Source organism: Stegodyphus dumicola, chromosome 1 (genome assembly GCF_044657685.1).
Source record: "Stegodyphus dumicola isolate Sdum_Otavi_A_Nest chromosome 1, ASM4465768v1".
NCBI lineage: Eukaryota > Metazoa > Arthropoda > Arachnida > Araneae > Eresidae > Stegodyphus > Stegodyphus dumicola.
Genome location: NC_140768.1, coordinates 192,873,816 through 192,892,560, shown reverse-complemented (window position 1 = coordinate 192,892,560; position 18,745 = coordinate 192,873,816). Strand labels below are relative to the sequence as shown.

General features: G+C 36.5%; 1 protein-coding gene across 3 annotated transcripts in view; it reads right to left on the bottom strand.

The window, feature by feature from the left end:
- The window catches only part of LOC118193732 (carotenoid-cleaving dioxygenase, mitochondrial-like), a 93,955-nt gene that overhangs the window by 57,865 nt on the left and 17,345 nt on the right, over positions 1-18,745 (bottom strand). For all 3 annotated transcript variants that reach the window (XR_015043131.1, XM_085824301.1, XM_085824309.1), the window contains exon 2: positions 8,953-9,211. Coding sequence is in view for 2 of the 3 variants with exons in the window: in XM_085824301.1 (XP_085680427.1) it covers positions 8,953-9,211 (259 nt within the window). In the remaining variant the exon portion in view is untranslated. The remainder of the gene's footprint in view (positions 1-8,952; positions 9,212-18,745) is intronic.

Here is an 18,745-nt window from a genome sequence, read left to right as displayed (position 1 = left end):
GAAAAGAGCTTGGAAGTAGAAACGAAGAAAATTTAAACAAACTTCAAAGACTGTTAACGAATATTCTTTGATATCGCCAAGAGATGGCGTTAGGAGTCCATCTATTGGCTTACTTAACCTTTCCCCTTCTGAACATGTGACTTGAAAACATATGCGTCTTCTTGAAGGTAGAATTTCGATGCACTACGCAATATAATTCGATTTAGATTTTAGCTGGAACTATTCAGTTCTTGCCTTTTGAGCATTAAATATTCGATTCAGGCATTTTAGCCTACATTGTATATATGTAAATATTAAGTTTAATTAAAATTTATGGAAAACCCTCCAGGCCATGCATCTCGTCTTTTGGATTATGAGTGATTCGACTTTGATCTAGAATTTTTGTTACATAATGGTGCATCGGTCACAGAAAAGAATCTGATTAATTTGAAAATTTGTGTTTTTCGCCGTTTGGATTAGCTTTGTAAGCGAAGACTTCTCACGGTAAGTCTCCTTTGATAATTTATTAAAATGGAACAGAAGACACTAATTAAGAATCGAGCACATATACGTGCTTCTGTAACTCAAATTATTAAAAATGTAGATGAGTATTTAAAAGAAGAAAATCAAGAAGAGTTAGAAAATTGTTTGGAATTGTTAAATAGTAAAGAAACGGAACTACATGATTTAAATGAAAAAATACAAAATTTGATTGAAGTTGAATCAAAATTAGATTCAGATATTAACACTTCTATGGAATATAACGATAAAATAATAATAGCGAAGTCTAAAATCAACCGTTATTTAAAGAAATACAATACTCAAAATATCAACACGAATTTAAATAATTCATCTACAGAAGTTGAAACCAAAAGACAAATTGAAGGCAATGTGAAATTGCCCAAACTCTTAATTCACAAATTTTCCGGAGAATATAACGATTGGATAAATTTTTGGAATTCATTCAAGGTCACTATTCATGACAATGTTACACTTTCGAAGATAGAAAAATTTAATTATTTGAAAATTTATTTATGTGGAAACGCAGCATCAGCCATAGAAGGTCTCTCAATCTCGGAGGCTAATTATGACTCTGCTATAGACATTCTTAAAAATAGATTCGGTCAAAGTGACCTTATTATCAATACACACATTTCTAATCTCTTAAATTTAAATCCCGTTCAAAGTTCAAGTGAAGTGGAAAAATTGCGAAAACTTTATGATACAATTAACGTTCAAGTCAGAAGCCTTTTAGCATTCGGTGTGAAACCAGAAACATATTCCAACTTGTTTATTCCAATTTTGATGAAAATTGTCCCGAACGATATAACTTTAGAATTTCATCGTACAAATACTGAAAATCCTTCAACCTATGATTTAAACAAATTTCTAGACTTTCTCCGATTAGAAATAGAATCGCGAGAAAAGATTAATTCGTTATCCTTTCCACGCAAGTTAAACCCGGAAATGAAAGGTATTAACAGATATCCACCGACGCCGAAACATAAACAAACTGTCACTACACATGAATTTGTGGCAGCCGCGTCATCAAATCGAAACTGCATTTTTTGTTTTCAAAACCATGACTCAGAGTCCTGTTTATGCCTTACAGTTAATGAGAAGAGAGATATTTTAAAAAAACAAGAGCGTTGTTTTCTTTGCCTGGCCCCTAAACACAAAATCTCAACTAAAGCCAAACAAAACTCAACTAAAGCCAAACTCTCAATGCCAAACTAAAGTTTGTAAAATTTGCAAAGGTAAACATTCAGAAGCCATATGTTTTAAATCCAGTTCGATAGTTAAAAATACACCAAGTGATAAAAAGGATAGTATATCAATTTCGAAAAATGATACACAAACTAAGGAACAGAAAGAAGAAATTGTTTCGGCCGTTTCACATAATGCAAATAATACAATTCTTTTACAGACTTGCACGATAAAAGTTAAAACAGCTAAGGAAAAGGTGTTTGCCAAACTTCTCTTGGATAGTGGAAGTATGAAAAGTTTTTGTGCTCGCGAGTTAGCGGACAGGTTAAACCTCGAAGTCATAAGAAAAGAAAAATTGATTGTCTACACTTTTGGGAATACTTCTCCCATCCAAAAAAATTATGACGTAGTTAAATTAACTTTAGAACATAGAAGTTCTCCCGATTCTAGAATAGAAGTTGAATTATTAGTAACTGATCATATATCAGGTACAGATATTCCACCTCCTAAATCAGAAGAAATTAAGCAAAACAGACAATTAAAAAATTTGATGCTTGCAGATTTTCCCGATTGTAAAAACCCATTGCCATTCTAATTGGTGCAGATTATTATTACAACATAGTAATGGGACACGTTAAATACTTAAGCAAAAATCTTGTTGCAGTGGAAACTATTTTCGGCTGGTGCCTACATGGACGAAAAGGTGATGATGATGTCTCTTTAGCTTTTAATGTAGTTGTAGGAGAAGATTTGATTTCCAAACAAATAACAAAATTTTGGGACTTGGAAAACTCAGGACTTATTGATAAGAGAGAAAACTTCGATTCAACTGAAAATGAAGTCGTCGAATATTTCGAATCAAATATAACATAAGAAAATTCTCGCTATAAAGTTAGATTGCCTTGGAAACATGACACATCAAATCTAAATAATAATAGGGAAATCGCAGAACAAAGATTTCATCGACTTAGAAAACGATTTAAAAAAGATCCTAATCTATTTTACGAATACAGGAACGTATTGAGACATCAGTTAAAACAAAATATTATCGAACCAGTTTCAGAAATTTCAAATGAAGAGGATGTCGTGTTTTACTTGCCACATAGGGAAGTTATACGCGAGGATCGAGCTACAAGTAAATTACGTATTGTTTATGATGCATCATCGCATGCCCCAGGATCCATTTCTTTAAATGACTGTCTACATGTTGGGCCAAATTTATACCCTGAAATGTTCGAAATATTGTTAAGATTTCGGTATAATCTAATAGCCTTCAGCGCAGGTATAAAACAAGCCTTTTTACAGATTCTCATACATGAAAAAGATCGAGACGCAACCAGGTTTCTGTTTTCCGATTTCCCTAATGATGAAACCATTTCTCCTGACATATATAGGTTCACTAGAGTTTTATTCGGAATAAATAGTAGTCCATTTCTATTAGCCGCTACCATTAAACATCATCTGAAAAAGTATAATAAACTTTATCCTACAACGGTTAACTTTTTGAATGAGAACTTATATGTAGATGATGTGATTGGAAACCAACCAACGATCAATGAAGCATTAACCACGAGTCTAGAATCGGTCCAAATATTTAAGGAAGCAAGCATGCAGCTTCACAAATGGCATAGTAACTCAATACAATTACATGAATTGTGGGTAAAAAAGGGTATCGTTCCAGATGAAAATCCTGAAGATTTTAATAGAGAAAATTTCCCATTTAAAGTCTTAGGTATGGCATGGGATAATTCAAAGGACTTACTGTATTTTGATGTTCGGAACTTATCGTCTTTCACATCTAAACCAATAGAAACAAAACGATTTCTTCTAGTGTTGGGTCGGATATTCGATTCGATTGGAATTTTAGGACCTTTCACTGTTAGAATAAAGTGCTTAATACAGAAGATTTGGTTGTCACAAATAGATTGGGATGAACCGTTACCTGAAGATTTGTCCTCTGAATGGAAAAGTGTTGTGAAGAGCTACCTCAAATAGCTGAATTCTCCATCTCTCGTTACCTTTTCATGCACTCGAACATTAATGTCGAAAATCTCGAACTACATTGCTTTTCAGATGCAAGTGTCAAAGCCTATGGTACAGTCGCATATTTACGTTTCACGACAGAAAATAAAGAAATCAAAACGACCTTTGTCTCTTCTAAAAATAGGGTAGCCCCACTAAAATCCCTTACTTTACCGAGGTTAGAATTAATGGGGGCATTGTTATCAGTTAAGTTAGTCAGCAATATTCTGAAAGCACTGAAAGAGAATTCCGTGCTATTTTTGGACAGACTCAACAATTACTTATTTTTGGATCCAGAAACATCCTGAAGCCTTCAAACCCTTTGTCAGGAATCGTGTCGAAGAAATACAAAAATTGAGTTCACCTCAAGATTGGCATTATTGCCCAGGTGTCGACAACCCTTCAGATCTCGTATCTCGGGGAACGAAGATTTCCAAGTTAATAAATGAGACCATTTGGACGCAAGGTCCCCAATGGCTTCAACTCCCTCACGAACTTTGGCCAAGATTAGATATTAAAGAAACAATAGATGAAAACAAGCTGGAATACCGAAAGGGATCCGGTGATATACATCAACTTGAATGTACAATCGAAAAAAGTGCAGATGATCTTTTCGACATATCAAAATATAGCAAATTAGAGAAGGTGTTGAGAGTCACTGCTTGCACAACACGTTTCATTAGAAAATTAAGAAAAACTAGCGACATTCAAGGAACTCTCACAGCTGAAGAGTTACAAGAAGCATAAAATTTCTGGATAAGATCAGAGCAAAAGACGTTTTTTGCCGAAGAATATAAATCCCTCCAAGAAGGTAATTCAGTTGGAAAAAATTCTCCTTTGTACAATTTTCTTCCTTACATTGATGAAAAGGAAATCATGAGGTTGAGAGGAAGACTGGAATTTTCTGACTTCTCACTAGATAATAAACATCCAATAATCTTACCTAAAAATTCTCGACTAACGATTCTGATTGTATGCAAAGAACATGAGAAGATAATGCATGGAGGAATTGCTGCGAATTTAGCTAAAGTCAGATCACGCTTCTGGATTCCTAAAGGACGACAGTTAGTCAAAAAAGCATTAAAAGGTTGTATAATTTGCCAAAAATATTTAGCTAAACCAGCAGACCAGATGACAGCACCCTTACCAAAGGATAGAATCCAAGAATCGCCTCCATTTGCAGTCTGTGGAATTGATTTCGCCGGACCAGTTTACGTAAAGAATTCTAAAGACATTCGAAAATCCTATATTGTTTTGTTCGTTTGTGCAGTAACCCGAGCTGTACACTTAGAATTTATATCAGATATGTCAACAGAATCCTTTTTACTTGCATTTCGTAGATTTTTGAGCAGAAGAGGAAACTGCGTAATCATCTTCTCGTACAACGCCAAGACCTTTAAGAGGACAAAGAAAGAACTTGAGAATTTTTCAAAAGTTTCAAAAGATGACAAATTCAAGAATTTCATTGCCAAAGAAAGAATCCATTGGAAATTTATAATCGAACGAACCCCATGGTGGGGAGGGTTTTATGAGAGACTTGTTAGATCTGTTAAAGAATGTTTAAGAAAAATCGTAGGAAAAGCATTGTTGACTTTCGAAGAAATGTCTACACTACTTGTCGAAGTGGAGTCAGTTCTTGATTCACGACCTCTAAGTTACGTTTACAACGACAATGACGAGCCGCAATCGTTGACTCCAATGCACTTCTTAAACACTGGACAAACTGATTTGAAGTATCCTCTGACCTTTGCTAGAATCATCGGTAGCGAAACGACAAGAGAAACGCTGTTAAAAAGAAAGCGTTATCAAGAATTGCTGTTAAAACAGTTGTGGTGGAAATGGAAGCAACAATATTTATTAGATCTTAGAACTGCCCATTTCTTGAAGAATCCGTAACTTCAACCAGAACTAAAAGTAGGAGATGTTTTAGTTGAAGGAGATAATAAAAACAAACTATTATGGAAACTTGGTAGAATCATAAAAATTATTCCTGGACGTGATGGTAAAGTCCGATCATTCGAATTAAAAACTGGTAATGGGACTTTAAAACGTACTGTTCAACATGTATATCCTCTTGAACTTTAGATATTTTGAACTTTAACGATTTAGTTATTTTTTTTTCTATTAATGATTAAATTGAATATCGTTAGTTAAGTCTGTTCAGTTAAGTGGAAAATATTTTAAAATTTAGTTCATTTATTAGTTATAACATTTATTATTTGATACATGAAGTGTATAACCTGTATTGGAATTGAAGTGTTTGACTAATTAGTATTTTTTAATATTTTTATAGAATAGTGATTTCTGTACTTGATTGTATGTACAACTGAGTTAGATGAACTCTTGTCAGAGTTCAGGTGGGGAGTGTGTTAAGGAATATTCTTTGATATCGCCAAGAGATGGCGTTAGGAGTCCATCTATTGGCTTACTTAACCTTTCCCCTTCTGAACACGTGACTTGAAAACATATGCGTCTTCTTGAAGGTAGAATTTCGATGCACTACGCAATAGAATTCGATTTAGATTTTAGCTGGAACTATTCAGTTCTTGCCTTTTGAGCATTAAATATTCGATTCAGGCATTTTAGCCTACATTGTATATATGTAAATATTAAGTTTAATTAAAATTTATGGAAAACCCTCCAGGCCATGCATCTCGTCTTTTGGATTATGAGTGATTCGACTTTGATCTAGAACTTTCGTTACAAAGACAATGAAATTGCTGACACAGCATGATGATGAAAAAGCTGCATTATACATTGAAGCTCAACGGAACCTCCTCCGTTTACAGCAAGCACATATACGACAGTATAAGAAACGTCGCAAACCTCCCTGCAAATACAAACTTGAACACCAAATACCAATCCAGCCTGAACTGAAACTTCCACTTGGACTAAATCTTCGACTTGAACTGAAACTTGGACTTAAACTTCGTCCCAAATTATTCGGTCCTTATGAAACAGTTCATCCCTCTGATTATTACGAAGTACGAAAGATACGCCATGACGACACCACTATGATATCAACCTGTACTGATGAGATGAACTGGTGGTACACAAAGCTAACATCCGGCACCTGGACATTGATTTTTTTTTCACTTTCTCTGCTTTTTGTTTTTTTTTCTTTCTTTTCAGATCAACCCCCAGGCGAGGGCGCCCGGCAAGGCAGAATGGCCGTGTGGTAATTCGCTCCTATAACTCGTCCGCCTTTTCCTAAATCTGGCAACAGCGACAGCAGCGAGATACTTCTTCAAGCTGCGTGAGAAAATGGACAGATTTGCATTCCGATGATGTGAGAACGTGGCGTTGGATGGAGCTGAACCATGCCGCTCGAGAACATTGATTGACGATGTGATTCTGTTTCATGATGAACTTTTTATCTTACTTCCTTTCATACTGTAAATACCATAATCATGTTTATTCTTTCATCATTAAATACCCTTAAAATGCTACTGCCTTCCTCTATTTTAATCCTAACCTCATCCTACATATATATATAAAATTAACAAGCTAGGTAGTAAGTATAATACTGAAAGACCAATTTGATATATAGCGTATTCGAAAACTAAGTACCGTTTTGGAAAAAAAAAATAATAATAATAGTAAAACAATTTTTTCGAATCCAATTTTATTTTTACATGAAAATACATGTCTTAAACTATTTTTCAACATAGTTTCCAATGATCAAAAACTTGTCATAGCGGGTGACCAGTTTTTGTATACCATCGTCAATGAAACTTCCCGCCATTTTCGATAACTACGACTCCACAGCATTTTTCGTGTCATCGTCAGATCCAAAGCGCTTGCCACCAAGCTCGCGCTTCATGTGCAGGAACAAGTGACAGTGGGACGGCGCCAAGTCCGGGCTGTACGGCGGGTGATCGAACTGCTTCCAATGAAACTGTCGAATTAACGATTGAGTGACACCAGCAGTATGGGGGCCGAGCATTGTTATGGAGCAACACAATTCCTTTACTGAGCATTCCTCTTCGTTTGTTTTGAATGGCACGCCTTAGTTTTGTTAAAGTCTCACAATATCGTGCCGCATTAATGGTTTCACCTCTGGGATGAAATTCAGTAAGCAATACGCCTTTCCTATCCCAGAAGACAGTGCACACGATTTTTTGTGATGATATTGTCACTTTGAACTTTTGTTTTTTCGGAGAATGAGTGTGTCTCCACTCCATCGATTGTTGTTTCGATTCTGGTGTGAAATGACACACCCAAGTTTCATCACCTGTCACAATTTGGTTTAAAACGTTTTCTCCCTCATCACTGTACCGTGTGAGAAATGTCAGGGCACTACCAAGTCGCTTTGTTTTGTGAACATCAGTGAGCATTTTTGGAACCCATCGGGAACACAGTTTGCGATAATTCAAGCGGTCAGACACAATTTCGAACAAAACAGTACGTGAAATTTCTGGAAATGCCTCTGAAAGAGTTGTCATTGAGAAGCGTCTGTTCTCATGAATTGCTTCATCAACTTTCCTTACCAAATCATCGGTGACAACAGAAGGCCGACCATTCCGAGCCTCGGCGTGGACATTTGTTTGACCTGTATTAAACATTCTTACCCACTTTCTCACCATTCCATCACTTATCGCGTATTCACCGTAAACTTCTGTCACTTGACGATAAATTTCGGCTGGTTTAACATTCCTCGCGTTCAAAAATTTAATCACGGCACGAATCTCACAGTTAGCGGGAGAACTAATTGTCTTAAACATTTTGAATGTGTACAGCAAACTGAAAACACAACGTAGAGCAACAAAAATGGCGGCAATCAAAAGTCAGTGAACAAGAAAGACTAGTGCGCATGCGGCGGGACGCCTACCACAGCGCTGCGACGGCGCTAGAATGAAACGGTACTTAGTTTCCGAATACGCTACGTATATATATAGAGAGAGAGAGAGAGAGAGTTATATATATATTTATTTTTCTGATACATTTGTTTTGGTAAACTTGCTATGAGAACAAATCATTTTTTATTTTAATTACGTAACCCATTTTTATTCCAACTAAACTGAAACGATGAAACTGATTTTAATTGACCCAAATCCTGAAATCGAACACACGATCTTATTTTTATTTTATCACAGACATTACTTTTATTTAATTAAAATTAAATTTGCACTCAAGTTTACGTTTGGCTCTCTGCGTCATTTATAAGGAAATCATGATATGGAAACGAAATCAAGCAAGCGAACAAATTCTAAACAATTGGGATTAAAAGAACGGAAGTCATACCTCTGAAATATTGTCTTACAAGGATCAGGTATTCCGCGTGTGCCGAATTCCGACTGCACAATTCTATTCGCTTTCATAGCCTTCCGGCAGGCGTCACTTCTTAAGAACTGGCTCTGGTAGGTGACTCTGCCATCAAGAAAGGCGAACCGGTGCATCAGAGCCAAGCCATCGAAAACGTGATTGAATCTGTCTTTGCCCACTTCCAACAACCCAGATCCGATACGAATGAGACAACCTTTCAGCCACCTGGGAATTTCACCTTCAAAATACAAGAGATAGTGAACATTATTACAATCTAATCTCGTCGCAATCTAAAAAAAACTTTAAAGAATTTCAAATGACTTATGAAACATAGTTAATTTTAAGAACACTGAAGCGATTACACTGATATGGGGTATAGCATACATAAATACAGCTCATTTTATTGTATTCCGTAAATCTATCTTATTTTATTTTGTCGCAACTCGAAGATCTGTGATAATCCTGTATTGAGTTAATCGATCATTAACTTTTTGTCAGTAACGTAAACTGTTTTCGGGCTATAAACTGGCCGTTTTCCGTGAGGCGAACAATGTGCAGAGGTCTTTTCTACTCATATACTGCTGGAAAAGTTTTTAAGAAGCTCTCATTTAACTTTGGTAATTATAAAAATTATTTAACTTCCGTAGTTCTCCTTTTTAAAATATTATACTCCTGTAAACATATCTAATACAAATGCCGCTTATTCTTTCAATATTTCAAGTTATGAAGGAATTTGAACTACTAATAATCGAACCATTGCCTAAAGAGAAAAGATTTGTATGTCTCTCACTTAAGGTAAAAATTACAGATGGTCAGTATTAGAAAGAAAGACATCGAGAAAGCTCGAAAGGAAGTTTCTTGCATCCAGCATTGATAGATTTATGAAAGAAATAATTTTAAAGCATATCAAAAATTCTTTCTTAACGAACACACGAGAAAGCAACCTTACTGCTTTATAGCGACGAAAAATATCAGAGTACTTGTAGAATAGAATTACGAGCATACACGGTGGGAATGAGCAGGAAGTGGGACTCCGGCTGGATGAAATGACAGTGACCACTCAGAAAGGCTACTTTATATTACTTTGATAAACTGTTGCAGTAATACTTTTCCACTCTTATTGGGCCGCTCACTGGTGACTGAGCGGTGAAATCGTTGAATACTTATAGTTCGATTCCAAGCGAGTAGACGGCTGCATAAGCGTTGCCATGGTTTTCCCCATATGTAATGTGGCTAGCAGTCAATTTTCCTCCACAAAATCATCCCATCCCTTAGAAAAATAGCCAGAGCGTTTTGCCATAATCAAATAAATCAAAGAAACCACAAATGCTTGTTGAGGAGCAGTAAAAGGTTTTGCAATGTTGCTTCGTTGATAAATGGCATTCCAGTTCATATAAATATTCTATTGCTCTGAATGGCTAGTTCATTTCCACAACATCTATATAAGAAAAACATGCGTCAACAGCCTGCATTACATGGGTCGTTGCTCGACTCTACTGAAACAATTACAGCATCACAGCAAATAGTTGACAGAATGCAGGAAGGATTGGAATGTTTAAAATATTACGTTAAGTCTTTGCTTTTATATTTCCTTTCACAGGAAGCAGGAGTCCAAAGCGAAGCAATCTAAAAATAGCACACTAATACACCTTCCGCCAAACTTGAGGACAAATACGCTCTTGTAAATTCCGTTCACCTGGCATTCTCCACGCCACCCTAACAGTATAGTGGTTAGTGACGCTGAATGCCATACCGAAGGGGTCAGATTCAAATCCCGGAAAACATATCGATGTTTTTACACGGGAAATGACTGAGTGGCAAGGTGGCAGCCAAAATGCACGGCAAGCTGAAAGTTTTCTCAGGTGATGAGAGGTAGGGGAAGAGGGAGAACACATCGGAAGACCCTTGGACCGCTCCCCGGGATGTTCTTCCTCTAAATTGGAGAAGAATTGCAACCTTAGGACCAACCGTGAAATTCTGGTGTCTAGCCCGCTTCTACCCTGCACCTGCTATTCTCCACACCAAGACGCGGTCATGAGGCTTCCAATAGAACGTACAGCGTTTCTTCTCACGTCGCCACTATTTCAGGTTCGACTTACCTTTCACTTTACACATTAAAGCAATATTTCATATTAGATGCACTTGATGCATGTTTATAAGCAACTTTTCTTCAGTTAAAACTTATATTTTGCAGCTTTCTATGAATTATCATTATCCTCACGTAAAATCTAAAAGTACTATGGAATGTTAACTCCTCAAGCTTTTATTAATTTCTATGAAGCTTTTATTAATTTTATTAATTTCTATGAATTATCATTATCCTCACGTAAAATCTAAAAGTACTATGGAATGTTAACTCCTCAAGCTTTTCCGTTCTCAGTATTATTATTCATAGTAGAATGCGCCACCTTACATTGCTTAAATTTCACGAGAGGATTTTTAACAACTATCATTCACTTTTTCCAAATCACTGAGTTGACTTTTCCCACCCATTTCAGGTTTTAAGGTTTGCTGTGATACCTCTGAATGTAATAGGGAGACCGGAAACTAATGTCGTTTCTGCGCATCGACAACAACATGCTAAGGGCAGAAGTGGAAGCAAATCCACGTCAAGCACCTTGGTCGACCATCCAAGAACATTTAAAGCAGAATGGAAAAATAAGCAAAGCAGGTGTTTAAGTCCCCCCATAATCTGTTCGAAAAGAATAAAGCCAACCTATCCATCACATTATCCTCACGCAACGTATTGCTTCAACGGCACCCTACAGAACCGTTTTTTGATTGTTTGATTAGTGGAGACTAAAAAATAAGTCCTATGTAATCCAAAACTCAAAAGGCAGTTTTAATAGGGGTTGCAAAGGGTTTACATCCCTAAAAGGCGCTTCTGGGTGTTTGATGGAGTATTCGCGGAATTGTTCATTTTGAATTGCTGAAACTTGAACAAACTGTTAATGCAGACATTTATTGTGAACAATTTGATGGAGTGAACCAATCTTTAATGGAAAAATATCAATTGTCAACAGAAAAGGCGTCATTCTGCAACACGACAATGCAAGACCGCAGTGTGCAAGACGAACACTGGAAAAAAAAAAATTAATGAATTGTGGTGGGAGGTATTGCCATACTCACCCAACATAGTGGCAAAAATGTTTGAAAATTTCGATGATGTCCAAAATGTCCTCTCGAGATATTTTACTCAAAAACCAATTGATTTTTATCGGTCTGGGATTGAAAATCTGTACATTAGATGGCAAAAGTTTGTAGATAACGAGGGTGATTATATTACTGATTAAAAATAAAAACTTGTTAAAAATGTATTCGTTTGAATTTAATGTAAGAAAGCGGCATTAATTTCCGGTCACCCTATTAGCTCTTTTTCACTTCAGCACATACACTATTACGACAGTGAGAAAATCTGCTGCTTGCCCGAGAGCATCCACATGTTTCACGTAGTGTACTATGTATGCTAAAGTAGGGAAAAAGACGCAAGTAGCTTGTTTTAATGCGATGCTCTTTGTATTGTACCGGAAGCATGTGCTGCACTTGTGAAATATTGCGTACCGGAATCATAGCCTACATTATTTCCTACACGACTGTAATATAACTTATTCTTTTCTGACACCAGTTGTTACGTTATTTTCTTCCTTCACATTCGTACGGGGTTTCTGTGGATTTGGAGTGAATAAAGACGACAATACTCGATGAAGTATCAAAACACACTTTATTGGCCAGTATTGTCAGGACAGCTCCAAAACACGTTTACAGTCGTCGATGAACTACCATAAACACGATGACACGATCAGCGACACAGCCTCCAGGTTATCAGGCTATCACGGTGGAGACAGCTTCACTGCAAAGCACCACAGTACAGCTCCCGACACTGCTTGGTCGTTCTCGGAACTCCACGTACTCTCGAGACTCTCCACGCTACAACTCGCGATGCTTTCGACGACACGCAGAGCACAGCTCCCGACTCTTCGGTTCAGTCTTTCCCGGAGCTCAACACGCTCTCTCGACGATGCACTAACTGCGATACACTACGAGACTTTTTCGGTGCACTTGACGACCCACTCGGCACTCGCTGCCCGGCTGTCAACTCGATCGACTCTGCAGGGATTGACTCGCTAGACGAGACACCAACTCGATACTAACTAGGCACTCTCACTCGCACTCTATGCGAGGCCCACACGCTTACTGCGGACCAGCAGGGTTTATATAGCTTTTGGCTGGTGTTCGAGAACATTCTGGGCTAAACCGGTAAGAATTCGTTCCAGAAGGTTCTCCATCCGTCCATGACATATCGGCAATTTTATCGCCAAATTTCGGCAAAAGGCTACACAATTAACATTTTGCGGTTGTATTATGTTTATACCTGAGTTACATTCTAGTCGCAATAAATTTTCGTTGAACGAACAGTAATACATAACATGCAAGACTATGAAGCTTGTTGGCTTAATATATGAACAGCATTGTTCTTTGATGTGGTGGCTGACAGTAGGCATACAATTGGAACAATAGTTTTGGTGGTTGAGAGTAAACATACGATTGGAACGATAAAAAAAACTTTGATGATGGCTGACAGTAGATATATGGCCGAAAAGGGTTAACTACATGAGGCTCCTGCCGTAGCCATAATCGCCTATGCAATTAAAGTTATACCTCACATTAATGAGAATATTCATATCAACAAGGCCGCTGCATTCGCTGTGTGGATAACGACGTTTCTTGTTATTGTGCCAAGTCTAATTTGTGTGACCTAATCAGAACCAAGCCCACGAATTTTATCTGACAAATTGTGTAAGATTGCATCTGTCGTTGGCATAAACGTTGGGCACCATATAGGTGACAATACCACTTTGCCTAGTTCCACCCCAGTGTTAGGTTAGGTTAGGTTATTTTAATTGCGGCAAAGCCTCGAGGGCTATCTGCCTAAGGGAAGAAATGTCTTCGTGGAGGACTTTCTAAGGGAAACTGGCTCGTATACACGTTACACATGGGGAAAACCACGAAAACACCCATGCAGCCAGCCCGTTCGCGGGATTCGAACCTCAGACCGAACTACCAGTGTTCAGCGACTTTACCGCTCGGCCGCTGGTGGGTCCCTCCACCCCAGTGTTATGAAAGTCCCAGGGAAGGTGTCCGAGGATCTCCAACTCCTTTTCTATTACCACTAATCACCATAAAAAAGCGTTCAGTTCACCGTATATTATGAATTAATACTGGTTTCAGTATTAACCACACAACCGTGACAGGTCAAATGCGGCCGCTGTCACAGATACAAATTAAAGGGGGAGGGCAATGAAAGCGAAATATATATAATAAATTTTATAATAAAATGTTAGAAGCTACGCCATTTTACATTCGTTTCGAATATTCATTTCTATCTTTTGTGTAAATCTGTACCTACAAATATAATGCAATATACAACAGTTTGAGAAACTCTGATCTAGAAATGTAGCTTTGTGGTTCCAACAATATGGAGCTACAACACACATGACAAATGAATCTGTTGTTATTTTATTTCTTAAAAGCTGAAGTCTTTAGGCAATCGAAAAAAAAAATGAAAGAATGCAAACAAATGAGAAGCTAAAACATGATATTCGTACTAAGATAGCAAAAATCAATGACTAGGCGTGCCCTAAATTTCTGAACGAACTTCGGTGAAAATGCGGCGCAGGACTGGCTGGCACTGCGAATGAGTGATAGTCTCTCTGAAGACACGCGATAAACACAGTAGCTCAAAAATGATTTGCATCCTCTGCTGGTGTTCATACTACACAGACTTTATAAAAAGTGATCTTTTAGATCCTTTCATTCGTGATTATACATCTTTGCTATTTATCAATGCAATTATAATACCTACTACTATAAAAACAGGCGTCAGTAACCTTTTTTGGCTGCGATCAAAATCAACCAAATGTGTGTATAAGAACACGTTTTAGGTCAACGGTATTTCCACTTTAACAGCCTTTTTTGATGAATAACAAGATAAATTTGATTGAGAAAGTAATTACAATAGGCTTTAACCTTTAAACATAAAAATAAAATTCTAATTATTATAAAAGCAAACACAACTGAATGAGCTTTATTTTCTCTTTCGATAGTCAGGCTGGCTTACACTAAATCCTTTTAATACAAACATCTGAATTTTCAGTAGTTAAGCTGCTTCTATTTTTAAAATAAATTTTATGTGTGATAATAATTGCTTTCATTTATAAGTTGCGGACAAAATGGCTAAGCCATTTATTTAGAATTATAGATTATAGATTGGCGTTAATTATCAATTATCGCAGATTTATCGATTTCTCCTTGAAATTAAATTGCAGTTTTTAAAAATTCACCTTCATTACTGCAAGCATGTAATCAAATAAAAATGTTATATTAGTCATTTTCAGTTTATTTATTTACGTATTCTTCAAGTGTTCGTTTCATATTTATGTTTTACAATTTATATATTATACTTTATTTTCGGAGCTCAAATGGGTCACTTGAAATTATGAAATGGATCACTTGGTGATCCGAGGATCATATTGTCAAGGTCTGAAATAAAGGTATAAGATACTCACAAAAAGAACTTAGCTTATCCAAAGAATTCTAACAGACTGAGTAAAGAAAATATGTCTAGAATAAAAGATGACGAGGAACAGCAATGATTACGAAAACGGAATATTGATTATGAAGAGTTTTGAAGAAACAAGATTAAATAATCGATATGTTTGCAAATAACTTAATAATAGTAACAGCGTTTGTTAAAGCTGAAACACAGTGAGGTAGTATACCTTTTAAACACATAGCGTCATCGGCAACAAAATTATTAATAAGATATCTGGTATTTGAATAATGGCTTCCATTTAACGATTTCAATGTTCTGCATAAATTAGCTTTGCAGTTGTTTATATTTCTCAAGTATCTTTACGTGTAAACTCAGAAAAGAAGCTGTATCACAATTCATATGATGATAAAGCTGCCGTAAGTAGTGAAGCAGAAGTAGTGAAGTAGTGAAGCTTTCTTCTGCTCTTTATTTGAAACTCTGAATTTTCTTAAATAAAACCCTGTTTCATCGAAAGCAAGCACTCTGAAGAATTAACAAGAGAAAGGAATTCTTTAAGACTATAAAAATTAAGTGTCGTTCGCGAAATTCAACAATTTCATCGCCGTTCTGTTACACCACTCGTCCAGTAATGTAACAAATTCGTCAACCTTGATCCTGAACAGCTTTTAGAGCTTATTTCACGTGCTACTTCGTTTTGACATTGAAAACTGGCATGCATGACGCAGCACTTTAAGAGTAAACGCTTTCTAAATTTGTTATACGTGAATGCGTTTTTGGATAAGCTTCAAGTAACTAGCAGACGACGCACGTTTCCTGGCAGGAGTTGGGATTGCCGATGAACTCAAAGAAAAGTTCGAATCGATGCCCCCCCCCCCGGCAAAGAAAAAAGAAATTCTTGCAAACTGAGAACAACTTTTGATAACCTATCATCATGTAAAAGAGTTCTATTAAAACTATTTAAAAACAAAACATACAAATGACTTGAATATCTTCTTGAAAATAATATCTACTGTTGCAAGCTTATAAAAGGTAAGGTTTCGGTAAATGATTAAGTCAAAGCAACTCGAGCTTGATTGATTTCGCCTATGGCTTCTTTTAACCCTTTCTGTCCCAGTGATGCCAAATGGAATTCGTAATACTTACGACTTTTTCCCCTTCCCATCGAAAACTCCCACGGATTCCAAATGAAAAATATTATAATCAATATAAATTTTCCTATCAAAATACATTTTCGCTTTCTACCAGTAATTGGTTGCACTATCCCTGTTGATGAATGAAATGATGGTTGCTTAAAGTTTACTTTATTCCAATGAAAATAGCTCACCAGCGGCCGAGCGGTTAAGTCGCTGAACACTGGTAGTTTGGTCCGAGGTTCGAATCCAGCGAACGGGCTGGCTGCATAGGATATTTTCGTCGTTTTCCCCATGTGTAACGTGTATACGAGCCAGTTTTCCTTAGAAAGTCCTCCACGAAGGCATCCCTCCCCTTAGACAGATAGCCCTAGTGTGCTTTGCCATAATTAAATACACCACGCCGATAAAGATATCAAGACAAATTTATCAGTTTAGTTTTGGAAGAAATTGAAGTGAATTAACGGTATCAAATGCTTTTCTATTTTATTTTTTAGTGTTTATAAATAGTAGTTTAAATATCTTTAACAAATGTTTCTTTCAAAATTTTGGTATTTTTATTTATTGAAGGTTCCAAATGGCATCAGTGGAAGTTAAGTACAGCGTAACACATCTTGGTTGCTGTGTTCTTTACTTTAGATTTATACTGCTATTACTATTCGAAAGAGTCATCTGTAATAAGCCTTGGAATCACTATTTTCTCGAGGCCCTTCCAGGCGTGTCTTCTCATAATATTTTGTTATTTCTGAGGAACATTTATGACTATATATAGGATTTATTGTTACATGTGTTATTTCTTCTAAGTTTCAGAGTATAAAACGGAAATTTTTATCAATTGATCAGAGAATTTATTGAATTTGATACACTTCTGTTATCAGAACCGGATTCAAAAATGTATTTATGTATGCTATGCAGTGTTGTATGTGTGTATATACACATAAATACGTGAGCACGGTCCATATAGACATGCATCCATGATCACATGCGTCCATCCATCCATCCATTCATGCATACATACATTTCTGAAACCGGTCTCGATAACAGAAGAATATCTTAAATTTTTCAGATATTGAATTGGATGATTCCAGTGAGGAAATCAGAGAAGATGTTACAGGTTAAGTTATCTAAGGATGATGAAATTGAAAGCTGAATTAATAATCAGTCAAATGATGTTGTTATATATCTGTTGGGAACAAATTAATTGTAATCAAAGTAGATGAGGAACAAAAACATGCGACAAATTCTGAATATGAAAATCATTTGGAAGATCACGAAGTAGAAATTATGAAATTAGATAATGGTAAAAATCTTGAGCCAGCTAGTGAGACACAAGGTAAGAAAAAAAAAAAAAAAAAAGAAAGAAAATGAGCAATTCAAAAAAGTAACCGACTGAAACTGTTCCTTGAATACAAGATCATGAGAATTTTAATTCTATATTTCAAGGACAATATTCTTGAATTATCTACATAATATGAAGACTTTATTGCTTTGTGATCACAAAATAACTGGAAGTTTGGCCAATCAAAATAGCATATATTCATGCGAAAAAACAGAAAATTCAGTAAACACAAATAAAGCTGAAATGGAAGTATTCCTAGGAATTCATTTCATGATTTGCCTTGTGTCCATGATCGATATTACAGGAGTGACCCAACAAGAATATTTTTTTGTAGACCCTAAGGACTTTGAATTCCTGACTTCACTTGTGCAGTCTGAAGTTCCAACAGCCATATGCCGCATGAAAGGCAAATATCTTCGAATAGAGATGCAAAATGAGAACGATTACCGCTCGGTCGCCCAAATTTTAAATAACCAGGGGGCCGAGTATAAATCATTCAATCTCAAACAAGATCGCCCTGTAAAGGCCATGCTAAGGGGACTGCCAAGTAATGCAAAGCCCGAGAAAATCAAAGCCGAACTTCAGCTTCTGGGCTATTCAGTAATCAGTGTCACGCAACTACGTCGGCATAAAACCCGTTATCCAATGCCCCTGTTCTTAATTCAATTGAACCCCTCGTTGAATGTATACGACATCTTCGAGGAAACTCTCATGTTTGGAGTCGAAATAAAAGTGGAAAAGCACCATGGA